Genomic DNA, 25,568 nt, shown 5'->3' with positions numbered 1-25,568 from the left:
ATGTACCTGCCAGTTTGACTTTGAGACAGCTTCCTCATTAATCACCTCCACCTTTGCTGTCCAATTAAGAACATTGGGTGGTCCAGGGAAGCATGTGGCCTAATTGGAAGGCCTTCAGCAGTCCCCAAGTGGCAGCATCACAGATGAGCACTGCTTGAGAAGAGGGAAAACTTGACAGGACAGTGCAAGAAGTGCACACAAAGGTCTCCTTGTTAAGTTGTGAAAACTATGGCAAAGTCCTATGAAGGGCTGTCCCTCCAGCGACAGCTCTGGACACCAGCAAGCATTACACCCCCCTAATCTTGCCAATTAGTTCTGCCACCCATGATTACTGAACTCCAGAGGGAGTTTGGTTCCTGAAGGATAGGATAGGATCTTGTAACTCAAGAGTTACAGTGGAGGGAGAGAATGACTTTGATTGGAGCCTCAAGTGATGGAATTGTCTGTCACTCGTCCTTTCCATAGAGCAGATTGCCGTGTGAGTGGTCACAGAAATTGGCAAAGTTGCCAGAGGCATTGGCAGCATCTGGGATCTGACCTGATGGAGATTCCTATTCCATTCCTGGCCTATCAGCCTCCAAACCCTTTTCCAAGGGCTTAGGAAGATTGCTTTCCTTGTTTTCCTTTAGCTAGCATTTGAATCAGCAGCAAATTAGATACATTACACTTTTTTCTATTTTTATAAATTATAGGTTACAAATCATGAGGCACCAGTGCTGGTTCTTGTGACAACCCATTAGTAGCAGCCTGCCATCTTAAAATGTTCCTTTTTATTCCCACTGCTCTTTTTCTGTGTTTTAACAAATCCCCTATTCATACTGATGTAAATCCCTTCCCAGTCAATGAGCCTACATCTTGCAGCATCAATGGAAAGAGGGAAATAGTTAATATTTCAAATCGATGGCCTACAATCAAACTAGTAAAAAAAGATTTAACTAGTTTTAAACAAATCCACATCTAGGAAAAGGTGGAGAGAGGATAAAGAACAAAAAGGAAAATCTGGGGTCGGGTGGAATTTCAATAGACTGTTGAACCAAGGACTGATGGTGCAAGGTAAGGTGACAGAACAAGTAAAACAAAAACCCATCTAGAGGTGATACAAATATAAAACAGAATGATCAATGGGTAGCTGCTGTTTAGGTTAGATGGGCTTCAGATTGGTTTCACAGGTCGGCGCAACATCGAGGGCCGAAGGGCCTGTACTGCGCTGTTATGTTCTATGTAAACTATATATGTGAGGGATAAATTTTAATCTGAAATTAACTCCATCTTGAATCTGGAAAGCTGTAGAGTATATAAGTGTAGGCTTTATTGGTCTTCCTATAATGGTATAATATAGGGAGACAATGACAGGTCAAAGTGGAGTGTATTAGGGAATTAAAATGATGGAGAACCAAAAGTTTTTGGGATCATGCTCAAGGAGTAAACCAGAGAGTGCCACATGGTTTTGCAATCTGTTCTGCCTCCCCAACAGAGATGACTGTATTGAGTGGTGAATGCAGTTTGCTGAATTGAAGAAAGTCCAAATAAATTGCTACTTCAACTGGCAGGATGTTGGGCCTTGAACAGTGAGGGGGTTAAGACAGAGATAGATCCTTAATTAGTAAGGGGATCAAGTGTCACAGGGAAAAGGCAGGAGAATGGGATTAAGAAACATCAGACATGATTGATGGACCAAATGGCCTAATTCTGACCCTTTGCCTCTTTTGTAATGTCTTCCCTGGTTGATTCCATGATGTATTATTTGAAGTTATCTTGATTGGATTCCACAAATTTGTCTCCAGCCTACTTTCTGCCAAATTGATTTTTCCACAATGACAGTTAGAATTATTGTCACGTGTACTCAAGTACAGGATACAAAAGTGTACGATGTCGCCATACATCACGCCATTTTGGGTACAAAATATCTAGGTACAAAATCTTAATTACAGAAATAGAAAAATAAAGTAAAAGATGGTATTTATATTTCTTTACAAGCACAGGTAGTGCAGAGACTTCCACATTTCTCTCTCAATTCTGCCTTTGTATTTGACTCGGAGGATATAATTGTTACAGCATTTGATAGTGGAATGATTTGGTCGTAATTGAGAATTCCATTCCCCTTTCATCATTAGAGTGAAATGCAGTAAAATAAAAGGCCCCCTGCAAACACTTGTTGCATTGCTGCAGAAATTCTCAATGGGGGACACTTCCTGTTTTCAAGAAGCTGAGTTCTTGGAATGTCAAAGTGGGTAGATAGGTAGAAAGCTGGAAGTTAGAACGTTTTCACTTATTCCATTAAATACAGAAAGGCTCATGGCCAATTTTTAAGGCAAGGAGCTGAATTGTGAAATGACAAAATCTCCTCTTGGATCCCATGCTGGCCTGCATTATTTAAAATAAATCACTGTTAGTAGAACAAAGTAAAGTCAAGCCCACTGGTAGCAGAGCTCACCTCAGTGGGCTTGCTGCTGGCTGACTTAGTAAAGATTAACATGATGGGGAGAGGAATTGGTGGACTTGGCCACAATGGTCTGGGTTTTTTTTCCTTTGTTTTTAACTTCTCTTCTTCTTTCTTTTTATCTTTCTTTTCTTTTGGAGCCTTTGCGATGGGTTGATTAGTGAAATTTGCATGGCAACGAGAGTGGTCTGTGTGCTGAATGACAGCTCCACCTGGTAGTCGGAGGCAGTGGGGGATGTGGTACCTCATGGTGACTGAAAGTGGCAGCAGCAAGCATGTCCTCCCAGTATTTGGGACTGGTAGTAGTAGCAGCAGCAAAGCTCCACCAGCAACCAAGCATGGTGGCAGTAACAGACTTTAAGATGGCGGTGCTGGCAAGGCGACATCTCTGGAGGGTAGCTGAAGCAGGTCTCTTGGCAAGACAGCAGCAGCCTGGTCTGGCAGTGTGGTTGGGGACTCCTGGTTGTGACAGTCCCAGACCAGAGACTCTCCTCATTGGTGAGGCAGCGGCAGCAGTGTGGTGTGCCATGAGCCGGGAGTCCTGGAATCAGGGTGGCAGTGGAGCTAGGGAGTCCTGGTTCTAGGGACAGTGTGGGTTCAGTACAGGACCTGGCATTGGAGGCAAGTTCAGCGAGGTGGGCCCTGTGGCAAAGATGGCGCCTAAAGTTTGGCGACTCCTACATTGGTCAGGCAGCAGTAAGGCAGTGGAGGAGGGATGACTGTGCAGGTGGTGTTGGTGAGCTGGTTCTTTCGGTTATATAGTGTCATTATAGTCACAGATGTACAACAAGGTAACAGACACTTCAGTCCAACTTGTCCATACTAACTAGATATCCTAAATAAATCTAGTCCCATTTGGCCCATATCCCTCTAAGCCCTTCCTATTCATATACCCATCCAGATGCCTTTTTAAATGTTGTAATTTGTCCTTTTCAAAGTGCCTTTTGTTTTGATCTTTCCCCCAAAAGTTCCAAAACAACACAACAGCTTATAATAGTAACTACTGCTCCTAGAATTCAAGGAAATCGGCTCCAACACTGACAATACTTCAAAACGAGCAGCTCTTACAACTACAACTTTTTCCCATCCTCCATCTTAGAGTACCTTCTTTTAACCTTTTTATTTTTGAACTATTCAAAACTGTGCCAGATTGTGGTGACTGTTGAAGCTTTTCACTGTATTTTACTATATTAGTCACTGTAGAATACAAGTGACAAATCATCATCATTAAAGAAAAATCCTCATCAGATATTTGCAGTTTGCTAATATTTGAGTATTCTCCAAGAAGTCTTTCATGTTAATAGAAAATTATTTCCCCCTTTATTTCATACACTTTGGTGTTTTCAGTGAATGCTGCTCCCTATATGTGTGAAGAATTGTTAATGTACTTTCCTGATACACAGTTGTTACATTGTCTCCCCATCCAATGACCAGTCTCTCGATTGTTAATCCAGGCACCCCAGGTAATGTTCTGGGACCTGGGTTCAAATGCTGTCATGGCAAATGGGAATTGAATTCAACAAAAATCAGGAAAACCTAGTGATGACATAACTCAACTGTCAGGAAAAAGCCACCTGGATCACTAATGTCCTTTAGGGAAGGAAACTGCCATCCTTACCTGGTCTGGCCTACATGTGACTCCAGACCCACAGCAATTGGTTGAGTTTTAATTGCCCCATCAGCAATAAGGAATGGCCATTAGGCTGTGTCGTTTGATGCTTTCATCCCATGAATGATTTTTAAAAATTCATTTTTCTCCTGACTCTGCATGTAGCTGTGCAATTCCAGAATAAACCTAACCATATGGGAATGAACGTCAGGAGATACACTGGTCTGTGATCAAGATCAGCAGTACATGTTGAGGGTTAAAATAGAAATTTATTCCAAGAACAATTATTTGGCTGATAATTTCCTACCTCCCAATAAAGATTTGTGCATCTTCTTTTGTTTTAAAAGTGCACTAATATCTATTTCTCTCCTTCATTGCCCTTCCCAATCATTGACTTTTTCTTCCCTTCTTCATTTATGCTCCATCTACAAGTTAATTACAGAATTCTTTTTAGATTGAGAACAGAAGAACTCCAATGGAGAAGAAATAAAAATAACCCCAGTGACATCATAGCAGCTGAACTGTGTGATGATTACTGTGCCCCTAACTAGTCCAATAAAGTAGCAAACATCCATTTCAGGTTGAGGTGCATCACTTCAGATTTATTCACCAATTCCTAAATTGCATCTTTTTTCCACCTCAGATGTGCTGTGCTGTCCTCCAAGCTGAAGCTTGGAGACCCCAGACCGTTAAAATAGAGACAAACGGTTGGAGCAAGGGCACCAGCCCTAACCACAACTCTGAGACAATGAGTGACTCAATTGAGAAGAATTTGGATAATGATGCAGAGGGTGTGTGGAGTCCTGACATCGAGCAAAGTTTCCAGGAAGCTTTAGCCATTTACCCACCATGTGGCAGGCGAAAAATTATCCTATCGGATGAAGGAAAAATGTATGGTGAGTGACAGTTGCTTTGATTTCAAGGTGTAAAATGCCAGCTGTGCTCTAACACTGATTCCAGTCTTTTTATTGCTTCTGCTGAAATGAAGTATTATTCAATCTGTTAGTCTCATTCAGAGTACTAACTTTACTCAAAAAAAAACTTTCAAAGCAACCAGGTTTAAAGTATTTAAATTGACAGCCAGGCAGTGTTCTCTCTAAATTTGCTTTGTACTGCATGGGTTGTAGATACCTTTTAAGCACTCTTTATTTTGCTTGTCTATGAGCAGCTTCCACTTTAAAAATGACCGAACTTTCACAAACCTGAGTAGCTTCTTTATTTCAATGTATGGTACATTCCAGACTGCTGCATGCCCTGGCATCTTAGTAGGAATGTTGCTCCCAGGCCAGTTCAGATATTTGTGTTCTGCATGAAAATAAATGAAGCCACTTGAAAATATAGTAACATCATCCAATCCACCATCTACATGAATGTGGGAGGAAGATTTGATGTGAAGGATTTCCAGCAGGATAGACCTGAAGATTTCTGATTTTAAATGGTAATAATTCTGCATTGTATATTTCCCTTTCATGAAGTTTCTTATGTCCATGAACTTCTATGAAAGGGATATTTGCACTTAGAAGCACCAATTTTGAAAGTAAATATTTCTGTTTATTTTCTCTGTTTAAATCAAACAATTAGAATCAAAGTTTTGTAGTTGGATTAATCTCACTTATGTCAATTCTCCTGTGACTGCTAAGGAAATAGCAGAACATTTGGAAAATCATAAAGCTGATTCTGCTCAATTAGATTATGAAAAGGAAATCAAGTCCAACTGATTTAAGGAGAGCCAGTAGATGTGATGTTGGACTTCCAGAAGGCATTCAATAAGGTATCTGTCCAAAAGGTTAAGCCATAACATAAGCGCCATGGTATTGGAGATAGTATATTGGCGTGGAGAGAGAATTGGTTCGTGGGCAGGAAACAGCAAATGGAGATAATGGGTTCTTTTCAGGTTGGTAACACACAAGTAAGTGCGGTTCCACAGGGGTCAGTGCTGGGGCAGCAACTGTTTGCAACATATATTAATGATTTGGAGGAAGGAAGTGAATGTATTGTAGACAAATTTGCAGATGATGCAAAAATAGGTGGAAAGGCAGGTTGTAAGAGGGATGCAAACAGTCTAGAGAGAAATTGGTAGGTTAATCAAGTGGGCAGAAGGTTGGCAAATACAGTATAATGTAGGAAAATGTGAAATTGTTCATTTTGGAAGGGAGAACAAAAGAACAGTATTATTTAGGTGGAGAAAGCTGCAACAGAAAGGGACTTGAGATGGTTGTGCATGAAGCATGCAGGGGTAGCAGCTAGTTAGGAAGGTTAACGAATGTTGGCCCTTTATTTCTAGGGGGTTGAGTATGAGAGTAGAGGGGTGTTGCTGCGACTGTATCAGGTGCTGGTGAGACCACATCTGGAGTACTGTGAGCAGTTTTGGTCCCTGTATTTAAGGAAAGATTTCCATTTAATTAGAGGCAGTTTGGAGAAAGTTCACTAGGCTGATTCCAGGTATGGAGGGATTGTCTTGTGAGCAAAGTCTAAGCAGAATGAATGGTGATCTCATTGAAACATATAGGATTCTTAAGGGGCTTGACAGGAGAGATACTGAGAGGATGTTTCCCCTCATGGGAGAGTCTAGGACCAGTGGCCTTAATCTCAGAATAAAGGGGTTAAGATTGAGTTGAGGAATTTCCCTTCTCCTAGGATTGAGAGTCTTTGGAACTCCTTGCCACAGCTGTGGTGGCAAAGTTCTGCATATTTTAAGGCTGAGAGGGATAGATTCTTGCCCAGTAGGGGAATTGAGGATTACAGGGAAGGGGCGGGAAAGTGAGGAGTGTCAGATCAGCCATGTTTTTATTGACTGGCCGAGTAGGCTTGAAGGGCTTAATGACCTGCTGTTCCTATTTCTTCTGATCTTATGGATATCTGTGGTAACTGGGTATGGTCAGAACTCTAGATCCCTGTGATCTAATAACATACTGAATTCAAGAACGTAGTCTTCAGGAATGATTTTATTTGAATAAAGCACCAGCACTGATGGAGTAATACCTCAGGAGGATTAAAGCAAAGAGAAGAAATGTAGTTCAATAAATGCAATAAAAAGAAAGTTCATGCTAGCCACAAGCCCTTCTCCAAGAAGTCCGTGAAAAGGAGCCAATGATTTTTATCTATGGTAGAGATAATTGTGCAAACAACTAAGTCCAGGCAAAGTGACTCAATAAGAAGGAGCCAATTGAGGCTCCTATCTAAATGTTTGCTTCAGTAATGTTGTTCGATAGTAGTTTGGTAACTCTCATCTTGTGAACTGCGCATTGCAATACTCGAGAATGCATGCTTAAGGGGAAAGATAACACTTATACTGCATGAAAGGAGAGTGATGGTTGGTTGGAAATTGCGAAAGGAATATGCTGTTTGATGTGATCCACTAGTCCTATGTATTCAATAAGTAAATAACACCTCTGAACAAACAGATTAGAAAATATCTAGAATGCGTATAGACCTGCCTCTATGCTGGAAGGTCCAGCATAAAGTACTACCTGTCCAAACATGTGCCGTAACATGTCCAAGCAGGTTAATCAGAATTATATTTTCTTAAATTTCTGGAGGGGGTGGACATCTGATTTTGTTTTAAGGGGACTGGAACAGAAGTTTATGGGCTTTCCTCTCTAGAGATCTTGCTTTTGTTTTTCTACACCAAAGATACCTGCAAAGGCAGTAAGTACGTTTGCTCAACAATCAAGAGGGTGCTAATAGCTATACTAACAACTATTTTAAATAATCAGCTATACCGTCATAGACATATAGAAGGAAAGAGGCCTTCTGGCCCATCAAATTTATACTAATCCCACCTTCCAGCACTTGGTCTGTAACTTTGAATGTTATGACATTTCAAATGCTCATGTACATTTTAAAAAGTTGAGGTTTCCCGCTTCTACTACCCTCCCAGGCAGTGTATTCTAGACTCCCAACACCCTCCTGGGTGAAAAGCTTTTTCCTCAAATCCCCACTAAACCCCTTGCCCTTCAAGTTTAAAAAATTATAACGCCTCAATAATGATCCTTCAACTAAGGGGAGCAGCTGCTTACTATCTACCCTGTAGATGCCCCTCCTAATTTTTATACACCTCGATAGGATCCCCCTCAACCTTCTCTGCTCTAAAGAAAACCACCTGAGCCTAACCAGCCTCTCTTCATAGTTAAAATGCTCCAACCCAGGTGACATCCTGGTAAATTTCCTGTCAGCCACTCAGTGCAGTCACATCCTTCCTATTGGCGAGGTGACCAGAACTACACACAGTACTCCAGCTGTGATGTGGCGTAGCCTAACCAAAGCTTGCTTTTTGTGCCACTCCAGTATAACCTTCCTCCTCTTTTATAATCTATGCCATAACTGATGAGGCAATAGTTCTGTATGCTGCATTAACAACCCTATTAGCCTGTCCTGCTGCATTCAAGGAGCTGTGGACAAGATCCCGCTGTTCCTCTGAACTTCCTGGTATCCCACTATTCACTGAATACTCCCTTGTTTTGTTACTTCTTCCAAAGTGCATCACCTCCTAATTCAATGTTAAAATCGATCTGCCTTCCTGACCAACCCATCTGTATTGTCCTGTAACATAAGACTTTTTTCCTCCCCATTAACCGTGCCACCAACCTTTGTCATCCTCAAACTTACTTATCTTTACCCACCCTAACCCCACATTATCCATATTGTTTATACAATATCACAAGCAACAAGGGACCCAGCACTGATCCCTGTGATATGCCACTGGACACCAACCTCCAGTCATACAAGCAGCCTCTACCACCACCACCTGTCTCCTACAATTAAGCCAACTTGTCAAGTTACCCTGCATCCCATGTGCTTTTACCTTCTTTTATCAATGTCCCATGTGGGACCTTGTCAAATGCTTTGCTGAAATCCTATATAAACTGTCATCTACACTGCCCTCCTACACACTTGGTCCTCTCAAATTCTATCAGATTTATTAGGTATGACCTCCCTCTGACAAAAACCATGCTTACTATCCCCGATCACAATTTGGCTCACTTACACTTGCTAGAAGTGAGATACGTTCACAAACAGAGACCCATTCTCTGTGAACAAAAGGGCTATGTTCAAACATTGCCTCTTTGTTGAATTACCTGAAGTTCTCTGTTCATTTCTCCATACCAGTGCCTTGGCTAATTAGATTCAACTTGCCAACTTATCATCACGACTTTTCTCATGGGCTGCAAATTGTTACGACTGTATGAAATTTGACATTCTTGGGGATTTCCTTGATGAGTAAAGGACATAAGGTTTCACGATATGTCTCTCCTTTCAACAATAAATACACATTGCTTTTGGGGAAGTGATCACTTTGATCTACTGGACCAGTAGGCTGAGAAATGGTAGATGGCGTTTAATTTAGGTACATGCAAGGTGTTGCATTTTTAGTAGGTCAAACCAGGGTGGGACTTGCGCAGTCAATGGTATGGCCCTGGAGAGTATTGTAGAACAAAAGAGATCTAGGGCTACAGTTTCATAGCTCCTTGGAAGTAGGGTCACTGGTAGGCAGGGTGGTGAAGAAGGCTTTCAGTATGCTAGCTTTCCAGAGTCAGAGCATTGAGTATAGGAGTTGTGACACCTTGTTGTAGCTGTACAAGATATTGATAAGGCCACACTACATGGAGTTCTGATTGCCCTACTATAGAAAGGATTTTGTTAAGCTAGAAAGAGCGCAGAAAAGATTTTCTAGGATGCTATCTGACTGGAAGGTTTGAGTTGTAAGGAGAGGCTGGAAAGGCTGGTATGTTTTTCCCTGGAGCATATGGCTCTGACGGGTGACTTTTATAGAAGTCTATAAAATCATGGGAGGCACAGTTAAGGTAAACAATGTTTTCCCCATGGTTGGGGAGTCTAAAACTAGAGGGCATAGGTTTAAGGTGAGAGCGAAGAGATACAAAAGGGTCCAGAAGGGGCAGATTTTTCACGCAGAGGATGGTGAGTGTCTGGAACAAGCTACATGACGTAGTGGAGGAGGCGTATAATTATGTCATTTAAGAAGCATTTGGACAGGTAGGTGGATGGGATGGGTACGGAGAGATGGGGACCAAACATGCAAATAGGACTAGATTAATTGTGAAAACTGGGTGGCATGGACAAATTGGTCCAAAGGATCTGTTTCCATGCTGTAAACCTCCAAGATTCTAAGTGGCAATGCTGAGCAGAACACATTCATTATCCATCCATCGTTGTCTTCAGGGTATTAATCTTTATTCTTTTTATTCATTCACAGGATGAGGGCATCACTGGCTATGCCAGCATTTATTGTCCATCCCTAATTGCCCAGAGGACCGTTCAGAGTCAACCACATTGCTGTGGGTCTGGAGTCACATGTGGGCCAGACCAGGAAAGGATGGTAGTTTCCTTCCCGAAAAGGCCATTAGTGAACCAGATGGGTTTTCCGACAATCATAGAGTCATAGACCGGCAATGGATTCACAGTCATTATTAGACTCTTAATTCTACATATTTATTGGATTCAAATTCCACCATCTGCCATGGCAGGATTCAAACCAGGTCCCCAGAACATTACCTGGGTCTCTGGGTTAACAGCCTAGCAATAATACCACTAGGCCATTGCCTCCTCTGTATGAATAGCTAATTGTGTAGTATACACTTAAACCATAAAACATAGGAACAGAAATTAGGCCATTCGGCCCATCAAATCTGCTCTGCCATTCAATCATGACTAAGCTTTTCAGCCCCATTCTCCTGTTTTCTCCCCGTAACCTTTTTGATCCTCTTGATAGTCAAGAACCTATCTATCTCTGTTTTAAATATACTCGGTGACCTGTCGTCCACTGCCTTCTGAGGCAATGAATTGCATAGATTCAACACTCTCTCTCTGGCTGAAGAAGGTTCTCCTCATCTGCGTCCTAAAGGATCTTCCCTTTACTCTAAGACTGTGCACTAGGGATCTGGTCTCTCCTGCCAATGGAAACAGCTTCCCAATGTCCACTCTGTCCAGGCCTTTCAGTATTCTGTAAGTTTCAACTAGATCCTCCCAGATCCTTCTAAATTGCAAGTATAGACCCAGAGTCCTCAAAGATCCTCAAGTTAAGCCTTTCATTTCTGAGATCATTCTTGTGAACTTCCTCTGGACCCACACCCAATGGCTCTCCTTGGTCTAACCAGCTTATTACTTCCTCAAAGAATTCTAACAGATTTGTCAGGCATGACCTCCCTTTGATGAAGTCATGCTGACTTTGCCCTATTTTACCATGCACTTTCAAGTATTCAGAAATTTCATCCTTCATAATGGACTGAAATCTTACCAACGGCCAAGGTTAGGCTAATCGGCCTGTAATTTCCTGTCCTTTTCCCTTCTCCCTTTACATGGGAGGTTAGTGATTTTCCAGTCCTCTGGGACCCTCCCTGACTCCAGTGATTCCTGGAAGATCACTACTAACACCTCATCAATCTCTTCAGCTATCTCCCTAAGATTCTGGGATGTAGTCCATCTGGTCCAGGTGATTTATCCACCTTCAAGCCATTCAGTTTTTCTAGTACCTTCTCCTTGGTGATGGCCACCATACACCTCTCCTCGCCCCCATCACCCCAACAACTCTCGAATTTTTGGGATGTTACTCATATCTTCCACTGTGAAGATTGATACAAAGTACTTATTCAGTTCCTCAGCCATTTCTTTATTCCCCAATATTACTTCTGCAGTCATCTTCTTTTATTTAACCTTCTGCCTCCTTATTTCTTTTCTTAAACTGTCATCTGTTGGTCTTTGTAGGGTTCCCTATCCTCTGGCTTCCCACTGCCCTTCACAGCATTGTATGATTTCTCTTTTGCTTTTTATGCAGCCCCTGACTTCCCTTGTCAGCCATGGTCGCCTCATCCTCCCTTTTAGTATGCTGCTTTTTCTTAGGAATGAAGTTTTGCTGTGTCTCCCAAATTCCTCCCAGAAACTCCTGCCATTGCTGTTCCTGTCTTTCCTGCTAGGCTCTTCTCACAGTCAATTCTGGTCAACTCCTCCCTCATACCTCTGTAGTTACCTTTGTTCAACTGTAAAACCATTACATCTGATTCCATCTCTCCCTCTCAATTTGCAGAAAAGTGCTATCATATTATGGTCACTGTTTCCTAAGGGTTCCTTCACCTTCAGCTCCCTTATCAAGTCTGCCTCATTGCACAACACTAAATCCAGAACTGATTGGGCACCACCACAAGCTGCTCCAAAAAGCCATCTAGTAGACATTCCACAAATTCCTTTCTTACAATCCACTCCCAACCCTGATTTTTTTTTTTCCAGTCTACCTGCATATTGAAATCCCCGATGATCACTGTAACTATTCCTTTCTTGCATTACCTTTTCTATCTTGTGCTCCACATCCTGACTACTGTTTGGAGGCCTGTACATAACTCCCATTATGGTTTCTTTTACCTTTTGCAGCTCCTCAACTCTACCCACACAGATTTTATGTCAATTGACCCTACATCATTTCTTACTAATGAACCAACCCCATCCACTCTGCCCAGCTGTTTGCCTTTTCAATAGGATGTGTATCCTTGGATATTTTAGCTCCCAGTCCTGATTCCCATTTAGCTACATCTGTGATGCCCACCACATCATACCTGCCAATTTCGATCTGTGCCACAAGCTCGTTCACCTTATTTTGTAGGCTGCGTGCATTCAACACCTTCAGTCCTGTATTTACCGTCCCTCTTCTCATGGTCATTCCTTTATCCAGTGTTCTTGAAGTTTTGATTCTTAACCCTTTCCATACACTCTGTCCTATTTTGTGTGCTGGAGGCTTTAATACACACACCTGAGTTCTCCTTTCTTTTCATTTTTTTTCATACTTTTTTCCGTGCAGTTGAATCCACCCCTACAATTATTAACCTGCCGCTTTGTTTCCCATTAGCCATTATACCTCCTTGGAGTTCTCCTTCTCCTCCTCCTCCTCCTCCTTCTCCTTCTCCCCACCCCCACCACTTTCTAGTGTAAAGTCCTATTGACCACCCTACTACCCTCTTCGCTAGAACATTAGTCCCAGCTCGGTTCAAGTGGAGACCGTCCCAGCGGTACAAATCCCTCCTGTTCCAATACTGATGCCAGTGCCCCATGAAAAGGAACTCCTCTTTCCTGCACCACTCCTTTAGCTGCATGTTTACTTCCCTTATTCTTGTGTCCCTATGCCAATTTGCATGTGGTGCTGTTAGTAATCTGGAGATTATAATCCTTGAGGACCTGTTCTCTTAATTTAGTTCCTAGTTCCTGATAATCCATAAGCAGGCCTCTTTCCCAGTCTTGCCTATGTTGTTTGTGCTAACGTGGACCACAACAACTGGATCCTCCCCCTCCCTCCCCAATATCCTTTCAAGCCGGTCAGAGATGTCCCTTACCCTGGCACTGGGCAGGCAACGCACCATGCAGGATTCTCCATCCTGCTTACAAAGGATACTATCTATTCCCCTGATTATAGAATCCCCTACAACTACCACTTGACTTTTTGCTCCCCACTCTTGATGGCCTCCCTTGCTACGCTGCAGTGGTCAGCTGGCTCATCCTCCCTACAGCTCTATTCTCATCCACACAGGGAGCAAGTACCTCATAGCTGTTGGACAAAGTCAAGAGCTGAGGCTCCTCTGATCCTAAATGACCGCTGACTGAATTTGAGGTACTTAATCTACCAGGTGTGATCACCTCCTGAAACACAGCATCCAGGTAACTCTTTCCCCTTCCTGAATGTGCTGCAGCGTCCGAAGCTCAGACTCTAGCTCATCAATTCTGAATCAAAGTTCCTCCAACAACCAACACTTGCTGCAGATATAATCCCTTTGGGAGCAGCAGTGACCAGCCTGCTCCCACATCACCTGCCCAGCTGTCTTTACTTAATTAATTTATTAGTTAGTTAATCCCTGGTTAGTTCTTTCTTTCTTTCTTTCTTTCTTTCTTTCTTTCTTTCTTTATTAGTTTTGCTGTGTTTTTTGTCAAATTTTGTACAGATTTCCTACCAGCCAATCAAATCACAGCCCTCCTGCGATATCAGTTTTCCAGTTTGTTCAGTAACTGAAACTAAACAACAAATACTGGGGGTCAGACAGCATCCATGGAGAGAGATCCAGCTAACATTTTGAGTCTTCATGACCAGAGTTACTCCATGTGCCCCTCTCTCACTCTGCTCCTGAAAACAAAGTCATGAATCCCCAAGGTAATTAGTTTTTCTACTCGCCATGCTCCATGAGCTCCTCGGTCTGACTCTGCTCCCTGGAAACAAGGCCTACTTATGGCATTGTGATCCTTTTATGGACCACTAACGTTTCAAGAAGAAATATGAACATCCAACAATTGACTAATAGACCAATGCCACTAGATTTCATGGTTTTAAACAAGAATAATCTTTATTACACATTGAAAAGAATTAAAGTAGGAAATGTTGCTGACAAAAGACATTTTGCTGAAGCTGTTCATCTTCCCCTAAGAACAAATCGCAAGGATACAAATTTAAGGAGAAATCTAATATTTAAACTGCATGAGAGAAGCATGCTGATTGGTCAACAAGTCAACTCTGATAAGGCATTGTCATGGAGAATGCATCTTTATTACTGAATCAACAGATAACTGTCAGGTTTAATTTAAATTTCAAATCCTGCGGTTGATTCTAATTGGTTAGGATTTTTGGCCTACAAAAAAAATTAAGTCTGTTACCCATTTGTGAATTTTAAACTGGTGCAGTGCATGTTATTTGCAAAATACAGAGCCCTGTATGAAAACTTCTACCATAGAAACATAGAAGATAGGAGCAGGAAGAGGCCATTCGGACTTCAAGCCTGCTCCACCATTCTTCATGATCATGACTGATCATCCAACTCAATAGCCTAATTCTGCTTTCTTCCCATACCCTTTGATCCAATTCGTCCCAAGTACTGTATCTAGCTGCCTCTTGAATACGTTTAATATTATTTTTCTTTATTCATTCACGGGACAAGGGCATCGCTGGCCAAAGTATTTATTGCCCATCCCTAATTACCCAGAGGGTAGTTCAGAGTCAACCACATTGCTGTGGGTCTGGAGTCATGTGGGCCAGACCAGGTAAGGATGGCAGTTTCCTTCCCTAAAGGGCATTAGTGAACCAGATGGTTTTTCTGACAATCGACAATGGATTCATGGTCATCATTAGATTCTTAATTCCAGATACTTATTGAACTCCAATTCTACCATCTGCCATTGCAGGATTTGAACCTGGGTCCCCACAATGTTATCTGAGTCTCTGGATTAAGAGTCCAGCAATAATACCACTAGGCCATCGCCTTCCCAGTTGGTGTCTAACTACGTCCTGTGGTAATGAATTCCACAGGCTCACCACTCTTTGGGTGAAGAAATGTCTCCTCCTCTCCATCCTAAATTATCTACCCCAAATTGTCATACTGTGACCCCTGGCAACATCCTCCCTGCATCTACCTTGTCCAGTCCTGTTTGAATTTTATAACTCTGTGAGATCCTCCTCATTCATCTGAGTTCTAGCAAGAACAATTCCAACCTAGTCAATCTCTCCTCATATGTCAGATCCGCTGGATTTAGCCTATAGACTCTGGAATGGTTCCTGCAGATTGGAGTGGCTAATGTCACTCCCATACTCAAAGGGAGGTAGGGAGAAAATGGGGAATTATAGACCGGTGAGCCTACATTGACAGTGGGAAAATTTCTCAAATCCATCATTAAAGATTTTATAGCAGAGCATTAAGAAAGCAGTGGCAGGATCAGACAGTCAGCATGGATTTATGAAGGGGAAATCGTGCTTGACAAATCTGTTGGAATTCTATGAAGATGTCAACTCTACTAGTTAGAAGGGGGAGCCAGTCGATGTAGTGTATTTGGACTTTCAGAAAACATTTTGACATAAGAGATTAATGCACAAGGTTAAAGTGCATGGGATTGGGGGAAGTGTATTAACATGGATAGGAAACTGGTTGGCCAAGAGGTAACAACGTGCAGGAATTAATGGGTCTTTTACAAATTGGCAGGCAGTAATTAGGGTGCCAAAGGGATTGGTGCTGGGACCCCAGCTATTCATAAAATATATTAATGATTTGGATGAGGGAACAAGATGTAACATCTCCAACTTTGTAGATGATGCAAAGTTGGGTGGGAGAGTGAACTGAGGACGCACAGATCCTTCAGCATGACCTCGACAGGTTGGGTGAGTGGGCAGATCAATGGCAGATGCAGTATAATTTGGATAAATGTGAGATTATTCACTTCAGATGCAAAAACAAGAAGGCAGATTACCACCTGAATGGCTGTAAACTGGGAGATGGGCTTCAAGAGCATGGAAATGCACCACACTGTAATCCCAACTGACAATTATCCATATAATTCTCCATCAGAATTATCCAGCAAATGTTGAACAATTGTATAATCCCATCTAATGTTGGCACTGTTTTGTAAGCACAAGCTGGTTCGGGAGTGTTCGTACCTTTGCTTTATGCAAACAGCTGAAGGGACATGGTGTTTGATGAACTACCAGACTGTGGGACATACAACCCATGTACCTGGTATCAAGCTGGTACCTGCATGTCTTAATGGGCATCTTCCTACACTCACTGTTACATTTCAAATGGAACAGTCAAATGAGCTCCATTTTCTACATTTCCTGGTTTAGAAATCGGCTGGAGGTTCTCTATTTCTGATTACTGCAGGTTGGGATTCCTACAATTCTGTGCTGCAATGACCAATCTAAATAGAGGCCTGAGCTATTTATTCCCTGTGCAAACTTGATGCTGAAATTGTGTGCATCAAAGCCATCCTGCAGGTAAATGACTCCCCTGACTAGATTATTTTTCACTGTATATCATGGAAACTCATTGAAGGTCCTAAGGCAATTACTCTTGATCTTGAAAAGTGCCCATTTGCCTCTCATTGGGTAAAGTATTTCAAAATTTAGAGCAACATTTGACAGCAAGTACATACACCACTAACAGGATGTTGCTGTCAGGCCAAACGACATGCTGCTCCCACACAAAATGAGTAATGTGCTATATGTATTTTCATATGTTTCAGTGTTGATGTGATGTAGATTTTGTGTCCCATAGAGTGGTGGACATACGTACACATTGGACCTGTTTCAATTTAACAAAATGGTGACTTTCTTTCATGTTTCTCAGGACAATTTCCTGAGTAATTGAAAACTGCCCAGTGTTAAATTTGAAAAACTCTTGGCAGCTCACAGTCATCAGCAGTAATTGGTCTGTTCTGCACGACAGTGTCTTTACTAATCAAATTTTACTTGCCAATCGATTAGCACTCTTCTGTCATGCAGTATAAATATTAGTTTTCTCATGAAATTGGTATTCTTGCAAATTGCCCTGATGAATGCAAAACAAAAAGCTTTGACAAAATGTCTTTTTTCAGCAATACATATGCATCATTAATTTAACACTAACCTTAAAGATTATGTTATAAACTCCGTTTTAGTGTTCACTTCTTCAACCCACTTCCACAAGTGTTCCCATACAAAACCTTAAAGCTTCATTCACCTTCTTTTTTCCTGAGACCAACCAAAAGATATGCTACAGTCTTCTGGAATTTACTTAAAGTATCCGTGGTATTCAAGCAATTTGTCAAAGGTAATATTCTGTAGGGATTTTTCCATTTACTGTTTGGGCTGTGAACCCCTCCACCACTTTTTTTTTTTTTTTTTTTTTTTTTTTGTTTATTGACCTGACAATTTGTGAATGTCCCAGTTCCTTGTTTCAGCAGGTTGTCAGCAGAAATCCAACTGCCTTCATGCAGCTTAGAAAGCTGATATCTAACTGTAACCACTTTCTATCTCAAAGCTCTGACAGGACCACTATAGATTTCTTCCACAAGCTGGAAGCCATCTGCAAATCTTCCAGTTACCTTTCCCTCACCAAATCCAAAGTAACTACCCACTTCTGTCAGCGAACTCACTCAGATAGAATAAGCAAAGGAAACTTCTAACCAGGGTTTATATCCAGCCACAACATGGCATCCCAACTCCTATATTTAATGCACTGACCAGTAAAGATAAGCATACCAAATGCCGCCTTTACTACCCTATGTACCTGCGACTCCACCTTCAAGGAACTATGAGCCTCCAGCCCAAGGTCTCTTTGTTCAGCAACACTCACCAAGACCTGACTATTAAGTGTAAAACTCCTACCCTGATTTGCCTTTCCAAATGCAACACCTCATAACTATCTAAATTAAACTCCACCTGTCACTCCTCAGCCCATCTAATCAAGGTCCTGTTGTGAGCTGAGGTAACCACCTTCACTGTCCACTGCACCACAAATTTTGGTGTCATCTGCAAACTTACTAAGCATTCCTCCTATATTCACATCCAAATAATTTATATAAATGACAAAAAGCAGTGGACACAGCACCGATCCTTGTAGTACGCCGCTGGTCACAGGCCTCCAGTCCGAGAAACAACGCTCCACCACCACCCTCTGTCTCCTACCTTTAAGCCAATTTTGTATCCAATTAGCTAGCTTTCCCTGGATCCCATGTGATCTAACCTTGCTAACCAGTCTACCATGCAGAACCTTGTCGAATGCTTTGTTGAGTCCATATAGGCAATGTCCACTGCTCTACCTTCATCAATCTTCTTTGTCACTTCTTCAAAAAACTCAGTCAAGTTAGTGAGGCACAAAGCTATGTTGACTACCTGTAATCAGCTCTTGCCTTTCCAATTACATGTAAATCCTGTCCCTCGGAATCCACTCCAACAACTTGCCCACCACCGATGTCAGGCTTACTGGTCTACAGTTCCCTGGCTTTTCCTTGCCACCTTTCTTAAATAATGGCACCATATTAGTCCCCTCAGGTCTTTTGGCACTTTGCCCGTGGCGATTGATACAAATATCTCAGCAATGGGCCCGGTAATCACTTCCCTAGCTTCCCACAAAGTTCTGGAATACACCTGATCCTGGAGATTTATCCACCTTTTATGCATTTTAAAACCTCCAGCACCACCGCCTCTATTATATGGACACTTTTTTTTCGAGATATCGTTCTTTATTTCTCCATGTTCTCTAGCTTCCATATCCTTCTGCACAATAAATACTGACACAAAATACTCATTTAGTATCTCTCCCATCTCTTGCGATTCCACACATAGACAGCCTTGTTGATCTTTAAGGGGCCCTATTCTATTCCTAGTTACACTTTTGCCCTTAATGTATTTGTAGAATCTCTTGGGATTGCCAAAGATGTCTCATGCCCCCTTTTTGCCCTACAGATTTCCCGGTTGAGTAAATCTTACTGCCTTTATACTCTTCAAGGGAGTCGTTCAATCCTGCTGTCTATACCTGACATTTACTACTTTTTCTTGACCAGACCCTACACTTACAATCCTTGCGTTCTCACTAACCGGAGCATACTGTCTCAGTTCTCTTCTACCCCAAAGGTCCAAAAATGGGTCACCTCATTCTTTGTGTCTTTCCACTATGAACTGTTGACTTTGTAAATAAATGCAGGATAATTAATCCTCGGCCCATTTGGATTTCAATTGCTTGAGATGCCTCCCAATTTCTTAACCAGGTGCCCTCATTTTTCTACAGTTAAAACTTTAATTTCTAAAATTAAGTTGTATTCTAAAGCATATCAATGAAGAGCTAAATCTTCACAACAACAGGCCAGATAGTACAAAGTGGCAGGGGAAAAGTACATCAGTAAACTAATGTGAGTTTATACCAAAGAAAAGCAACAACTTTAATGGCCACTGGTGCCTTGAAGCGAAACTCAAAACATGTTGTGGCAGAGTTGAACTTCTGACCTTGGATTAGCAATCCAGTACTGTGCCTACTACACTCCTACACCCAGAACTGTTGTTGATACCAATAGGGCATCTCACTTACATGTTCCAGCCCATCATGCTGCTACTAAAAACTGCTTCAAAGCAGTAATATGAGCAAGGTGAAAATGGAAGAGTCTCCCAAAGATCAGACGGATGCATCTCCTGTTGACTGACCTGGCTGCTGATGGTGACAGTAAAGTGTTCAGGTAGCCCTTCTACATGTCTCTGACCAGAAATTGGAAGAGAAAGTGCATAAAATAGAGCGTTGGAACTCCTGGGTTCCAAAGTTACTCAGGGAGTCGGTGTGCAGTAGCTGTCTGTTGCTGTGGAGTACTTGCAGACAGGAATGGAACAGCTGCACGTTTGCTCCAGAACTGATTTAGCAGCTGCCACCACAATCAAGGGCAAAAGAGACTTGATCAAGTTTAAAAATTGACCTGTTCTCAGAGGTTAACTGCCAGGCATGCTTCTAGTCTGATGGTGTGAAGGAAATTTCACAGGCAAAAATTTCTATGTTGATCTTTAGGTGGTTGATGAAACAAAATGAGACTTTAATTTCTCTTTTTTTTATATAACACAAGTCCACTGAACTGAGGTATTTTTTTCCATTTTGTTCTGAAGTTCTGTCTCCGATTTTTTTTTTTTTAAATACTTCAGCTCTTCCCTTCCCCCTCCGTGCCCCCCAGCCCTCCTGCTGTCTGTTTTTATGGTTTTCCTCTAAAATAAGTCACATAAGAAAGGCCTAAAAACTTCTTTCTTGTCCTCTCACCACATTGTGTACAATAGATCAATATATTACACAAAATCAATACTAACTTTTGATTTCACATCATCTCCTGTAGCATAAAATATTGTCAGTCAACAAAATAATACATTTTTACTTGACACCCGATGTTAAATTACAACAGGCTGTCCTGGAACAGAAGAACATGTTAACTTTTAATGTAAATGTGTGAAAGCCAAATGTCAAAGGGGACAAGTAAGGAAAGAATGTGGTTTGGATTTTTAGAAAAAAGGTTAGCATGAGTGACTATAACATTCCCCTGACGTATGATTTAGCCTGAAGGTTATCTGAATGCAACCATCCTTGGTCACAAAGCAGAAATTTGATCCATGCTACACAGCAGGCTGCCTGATTAGGTGCAGGGTGATTAACTGGCTCATTTTTAAAAATAAATTCTTAAACTATCTTGATTCCATTTTCAAAACTGTTTGGGCTCAGTCAGTTGTGATTGGATGCTCTTTCAATCATTCCTAAGTTAACCTGCTAACCAGCTTTTCACTGAGGCCATTTGAGCTGTGACAGGGCATGTATCAGATGTACATAATGCTACTGTGTGATTCCAACAGCTTGATTCTTATGGAGACATTCACGGGCAACACATGTCGTTTGTTGTTCTATTGAACTGTGCATTGTCCTGTTCAGTTCCAGAGCACTCATATACTTTACCTGATTGATTCAGACTTACTTTTCACAGTCCACTCTACCTGACCTTTTTGTGTCTGTTTGTTTATAATTTAAATACTTTAAAAATTAACGGGCTGGTATTGCAGATTTTGATTTAGATTTCCTAAGCCACCAATTTTTCTCTCCTGTGATGAGGTTTCTGACTCTTGTCAAGACTCAGTTACAGGGAGTAGCTATTGATGACTTCCTGGACCCTGTAACCATTCTTCATATCAGAAATCATTGTTTTGACCAGTAAAGTAACTCAATGTCCAAACTATTTTAGGCTTCAAAAGAAGCTGCTGAGAAATATATCTGTCCCTATTAGTGTTTCTGCTTGCCCTATCTGAAGTACGTAAATTGTTATTTATGTACATGTATATTGCACTTTAAATATCCTATAATGCACCCTTCTTCACAGGAAGCCTGTACTTATTTAGGTCTAGAGTGCTTAGATGCTAATTAAGTGAGGCTTAAGGATGTGCAAGTGTGTGAAATGTTAGTCATATTGTGTGGGTAAAATTTTCTCTCTTTAACCTGAATTAGAAAGCTGCCAATTCAAGCTCCACTCTAAGAATTGAACACATCATTCAGATTCACACCCCAAAGCTGTCTGTAAGAAATGCTGCTTTTTGGATCAGATATTAAATGAAGGTCCTTCAAATAGACATAAAAGATCTGACGGCCACTATTTGATTAACAGCAGGAAAGTCATGCCCAACGTCTATCTTTCCCTAAACTAACATTATTCAAACATATCAGTCCGTGACTGTCATCCTATATTCAGGTTATGTACTACTCTTCTCCATATTGCAATAGTGATGACACCTGAAAGTATTTAATTGGTTTTAAGAGGACACCCCAAACTTTTGTCTTTACTTTTTTGGGGCATTACAATCCAAATGAGACCACCAAATAAAGTGATAAACTGAAATAACAAAGTGCTGAAGAAACTCAACAGATGAGGCAGTGAAGCAGTTAACATTTTGAGTCCAGTATCACGCTTCAGAACTTTGTCTAACATAGTAGCAGTTTGGGGTCCAGGTACTTATTGAGAGAAAAAAAACCACAAGACTCCATGGTTTTGAAGAGACAATCTAAACATTATTGTGCAACGTTAAAAAGTAAACCAATCTCTTGTATATTTAATTATGAAGATGCTTCATAATTTTTTTTTTTGAAGATTCATGTTTAAAGGATTTTGGACAGTAGTTTATTTGAAAAGACTGGAGTCCCTGAATGGTGTTTTATTGTTAAAGAAAAGACGTCACTTAAGAAGATATTGGGACAATTCCCTGACCATCAAATGTAAGCTACCTGGTTTAGAATTTGACAATTCCTGAGTGAATTGCATTCAAAAAGGTTCAAGTGACAACTGTCCAGGTTAGTGACACCAGTTCACATGTGCCAGGATGCTGACTGAAAGCCATCCTGAACACTTTAAAGCTGCTTTGTTTTCTGTCACCAGCTACCACTTTTTTCCCCTTTTATTGGTGATAGTAGACTTGTGAGGAGAATGGCAAGTAATTATACTTTCCTATTTCCAGCTGTGTTAATCAGCTTTACATCTTTGTCAATCATGGACCTTTGATTTACAATAGATAATACAAATAGGTACTTGATAGAATGGCTTTTGAGTAATGGTAGAAGAAAGTTTGTCAAAGATTTCTTGCACTCATCAGGCCAGTTTGCAAGAAATACCAATCTACAAGGCAAACAACATTTCGTCTGTCTGTCTGTCTGTCTGTCGTAGAGAGTGTACCAGTTATCTTCCTATTCTTTTATAATATAAATGCTGTTTACCCTTTGCTTTGGTATTTCTTGTGAATTGTCCCAATGAGTACAAGACCAAAAATTTAGACAATGTGTGGTTGAGTCAGCAATTCTCAACTTTGTTCAAGGATTTTGAGAAAATTTGTAGCTCAGGTCGTGGATAAGGTTGTAGGCTTGCTCTCTGAGCCAGTGTGTTTGGTTGCAGATAGTTCGTCACCCAGCTAGGTAACATCGTTAGTGTGCCTCCAGTGAAGCGTCGGTGTTCTGTCCCGCCTGTTATTTATACGTCTTTTGCTGGGGTGGTTGGTATTATTTCTAGTTCTGTTTCTCAGTGGTTTGTATATTGGGTCCAGCGCAATGTGTCTGTTGATGGAGTTCTGGTTGGAATGCCAGGCCTCCAGGAATTCCCTAGCATGTCCCTGTTTGGCTTGTGCTATTATTGATGTGTTGTCCCAGTCGAATTTGTCCTCCTTTTGTCAGTGTGTATTGAGACCAGTGAGAATTTAGTCTAATTGATGTTCATGTATCCTTTATTGTCAGTTTTCTTCCAGTTTCTTTATTAAAGAAATTGATCTTTTTATTCTAACCTTTAATATAAATAAAGTATATATTTGACCATACCAGTAACTGAGTAAAGCATTTAAATTTCACTTGAGTAGTGTGGTAGTGACAATATCCAACTCTTATTTAACATAGGGTAGGATTTAACAGAACCTGTGAGTGAAGACCCACAGCTCACATCAAATAACAACTATGATCAAGTTCCCTGAGATGAGCATCAGCTGGCCTTTCCAGGCTGTGTCAGGAAATGGAGTTCTAGGCCTCTGTCTGGAGCCACTTCCACCCAAAATCAGTGTTACTTAACAGGAGCTTCTTTTTTTTTTTTAGCTTTTCTGAGTTTTTAGATTAGTAAGCAAAGCTCCACTGTCCATTCGAAATCCATATTGATCTCATGAAGGAAAGGATAAAGCCCATGGCAATATTAATCTTGGCAACTAGTGGCACTTGCTGCACATCATGTGAGAAGTCATTGGCTGGGACTAGAATCAGGCTGCAACATCTTTGTGATTAATATGCTGTCCACACTCACTTGCTGTCTAAGACATATGACAAAAGAGAGTGGCTGGAGTAAGTGATAGCTGATTCTTGCTGAGACAGTATCCAGGCTAAGACTTTCTCAAAACAGGTAAAATCTAAACTATTTGTCCTTCTTGATCCATGCTGCTTTTGCTTCCAAGTCTGAATTCCAGGCAGCCACATGGCCTGGATTCCTGGCCTCCAACAACATGACCATACACTCATTTCAAATATATCAAATGAGCAGATTCTTTTGGGAACCACCTTACACCACACTGTATCAGCATCAACGTGACTACAGGGCCAGCTGATCATGAATGATATCTTAATTTATCACTGGTTCTGATCTGCAAAGTCATGCCATGGGCAAATATGATGTCACTTTTTTAAAATTCCTTCTTCACCTTGTTACAGGTATGTATCCAGGTGCTTGCTACTGCCCTATAAATCTTGTCTCTCACCCCCTCTGAAAATCTCAGTTCTTATGTCCTGTAAATCTCATCTCCTGCTCCCATAGTCCCTGCTTGTATAACTTACTCCTGTATTACCAAGCTACTCCCCAACATAGATATCACCCACAACCCCTGCCACTCTGCACCATAGTGAATCACATCATTTGCACATATCTGTCAGGAATCCAAGTTAAATAATGATGACACTTTTATTACTCATTGCACTTTCTTCCTCAAAGATTCTTGCTGGAGTTGAGTAGAGTGACTATTGCCCTCCAGTCTTTTGCTACGTAACCATTCTGGGTGGTTAGTGAGCCAGACAATAAGTGTGAACAAGTAAATCTGTTATTACAGGTTTTATAGTCAAGATGGAACCTCACTCATCTTCAGTATTTGTTGTTGGATAGCGATTTAGGAATACAAATACGCGCTGCTTTTGTTCCCTGAATCCATCAAGGTAAATTCTAACACCCATATCAGCCCTGAAGCTGACACTTGCTGCACATAAAGAACAAAACAAAAGAGAAGTACAGCACACGAACATGCCCTTCATTCCCTCCAAGCCTGATCATACCCTGACCAAACTAAAAAACAAATCTTCTGCCCTTATTCAGTCCATATTCCTCTATTCCCTCCCTATGCGTGTAACCACGCAAATGCCTCTTAAATGTCACCAATGTGCCTACTTCCACCACCTCTTCTGGCAGCGTGTTCCAGACTCCTACCATTCTGTGTGTGGGAAAAACTTCCCACGCACGTCTCCCTTAAAATTTTGCCCCCTCACCTTGAAGCTGTGCCCCCTTGTTGTTGAAATTTCAACCCTGGGAAAAAGCCTCTGACTATCCACCCTAACTATGCCTCTCCATAATTTTTGTAGATCTCCAAGTCTCCTCTCAGCTGTCGTCTTTGCAGTGAAAACAATCCTAGTCTTTTTAACTTTTGGTCATAGCCAATGCCCTTGAGACTGGACAACATCCTGGTGAACCTTCTCTGCGCTCTCTCCAAAACTTGCACAT

General features: G+C 41.3%; 1 protein-coding gene across 6 annotated transcripts in view; it reads left to right on the top strand.

Annotated features, from left to right (window-relative positions):
• LOC109933254 (transcriptional enhancer factor TEF-1-like) overlaps positions 1 to 25,568 on the top strand; it is a 94,102-nt gene that overhangs the window by 29,297 nt on the left and 39,237 nt on the right. For 4 of the 6 annotated variants that reach the window (XM_048617500.1, XM_020532223.2, XM_048617502.1 and 1 more), the window contains one exon: positions 4,693 to 4,945. The exons of the other annotated variants lie outside the window; for them this stretch is intronic. In XM_048617500.1, the coding sequence (XP_048473457.1) occupies positions 4,693 to 4,945 (253 nt within the window). The remainder of the gene's footprint in view (positions 1 to 4,692; positions 4,946 to 25,568) is intronic. 6 annotated transcript variants of the gene reach the window in all.

The sequence above is a fragment of the Rhincodon typus genome, chromosome 37, assembly GCF_021869965.1.
Source record: "Rhincodon typus isolate 14 chromosome 37, sRhiTyp1.1, whole genome shotgun sequence".
Classification (NCBI taxonomy): domain Eukaryota; kingdom Metazoa; phylum Chordata; class Chondrichthyes; order Orectolobiformes; family Rhincodontidae; genus Rhincodon; species Rhincodon typus.
The sequence above is the reverse complement of the archived record's forward strand: the minus strand, read 5'-3'. Positions and strand labels throughout refer to the sequence as shown.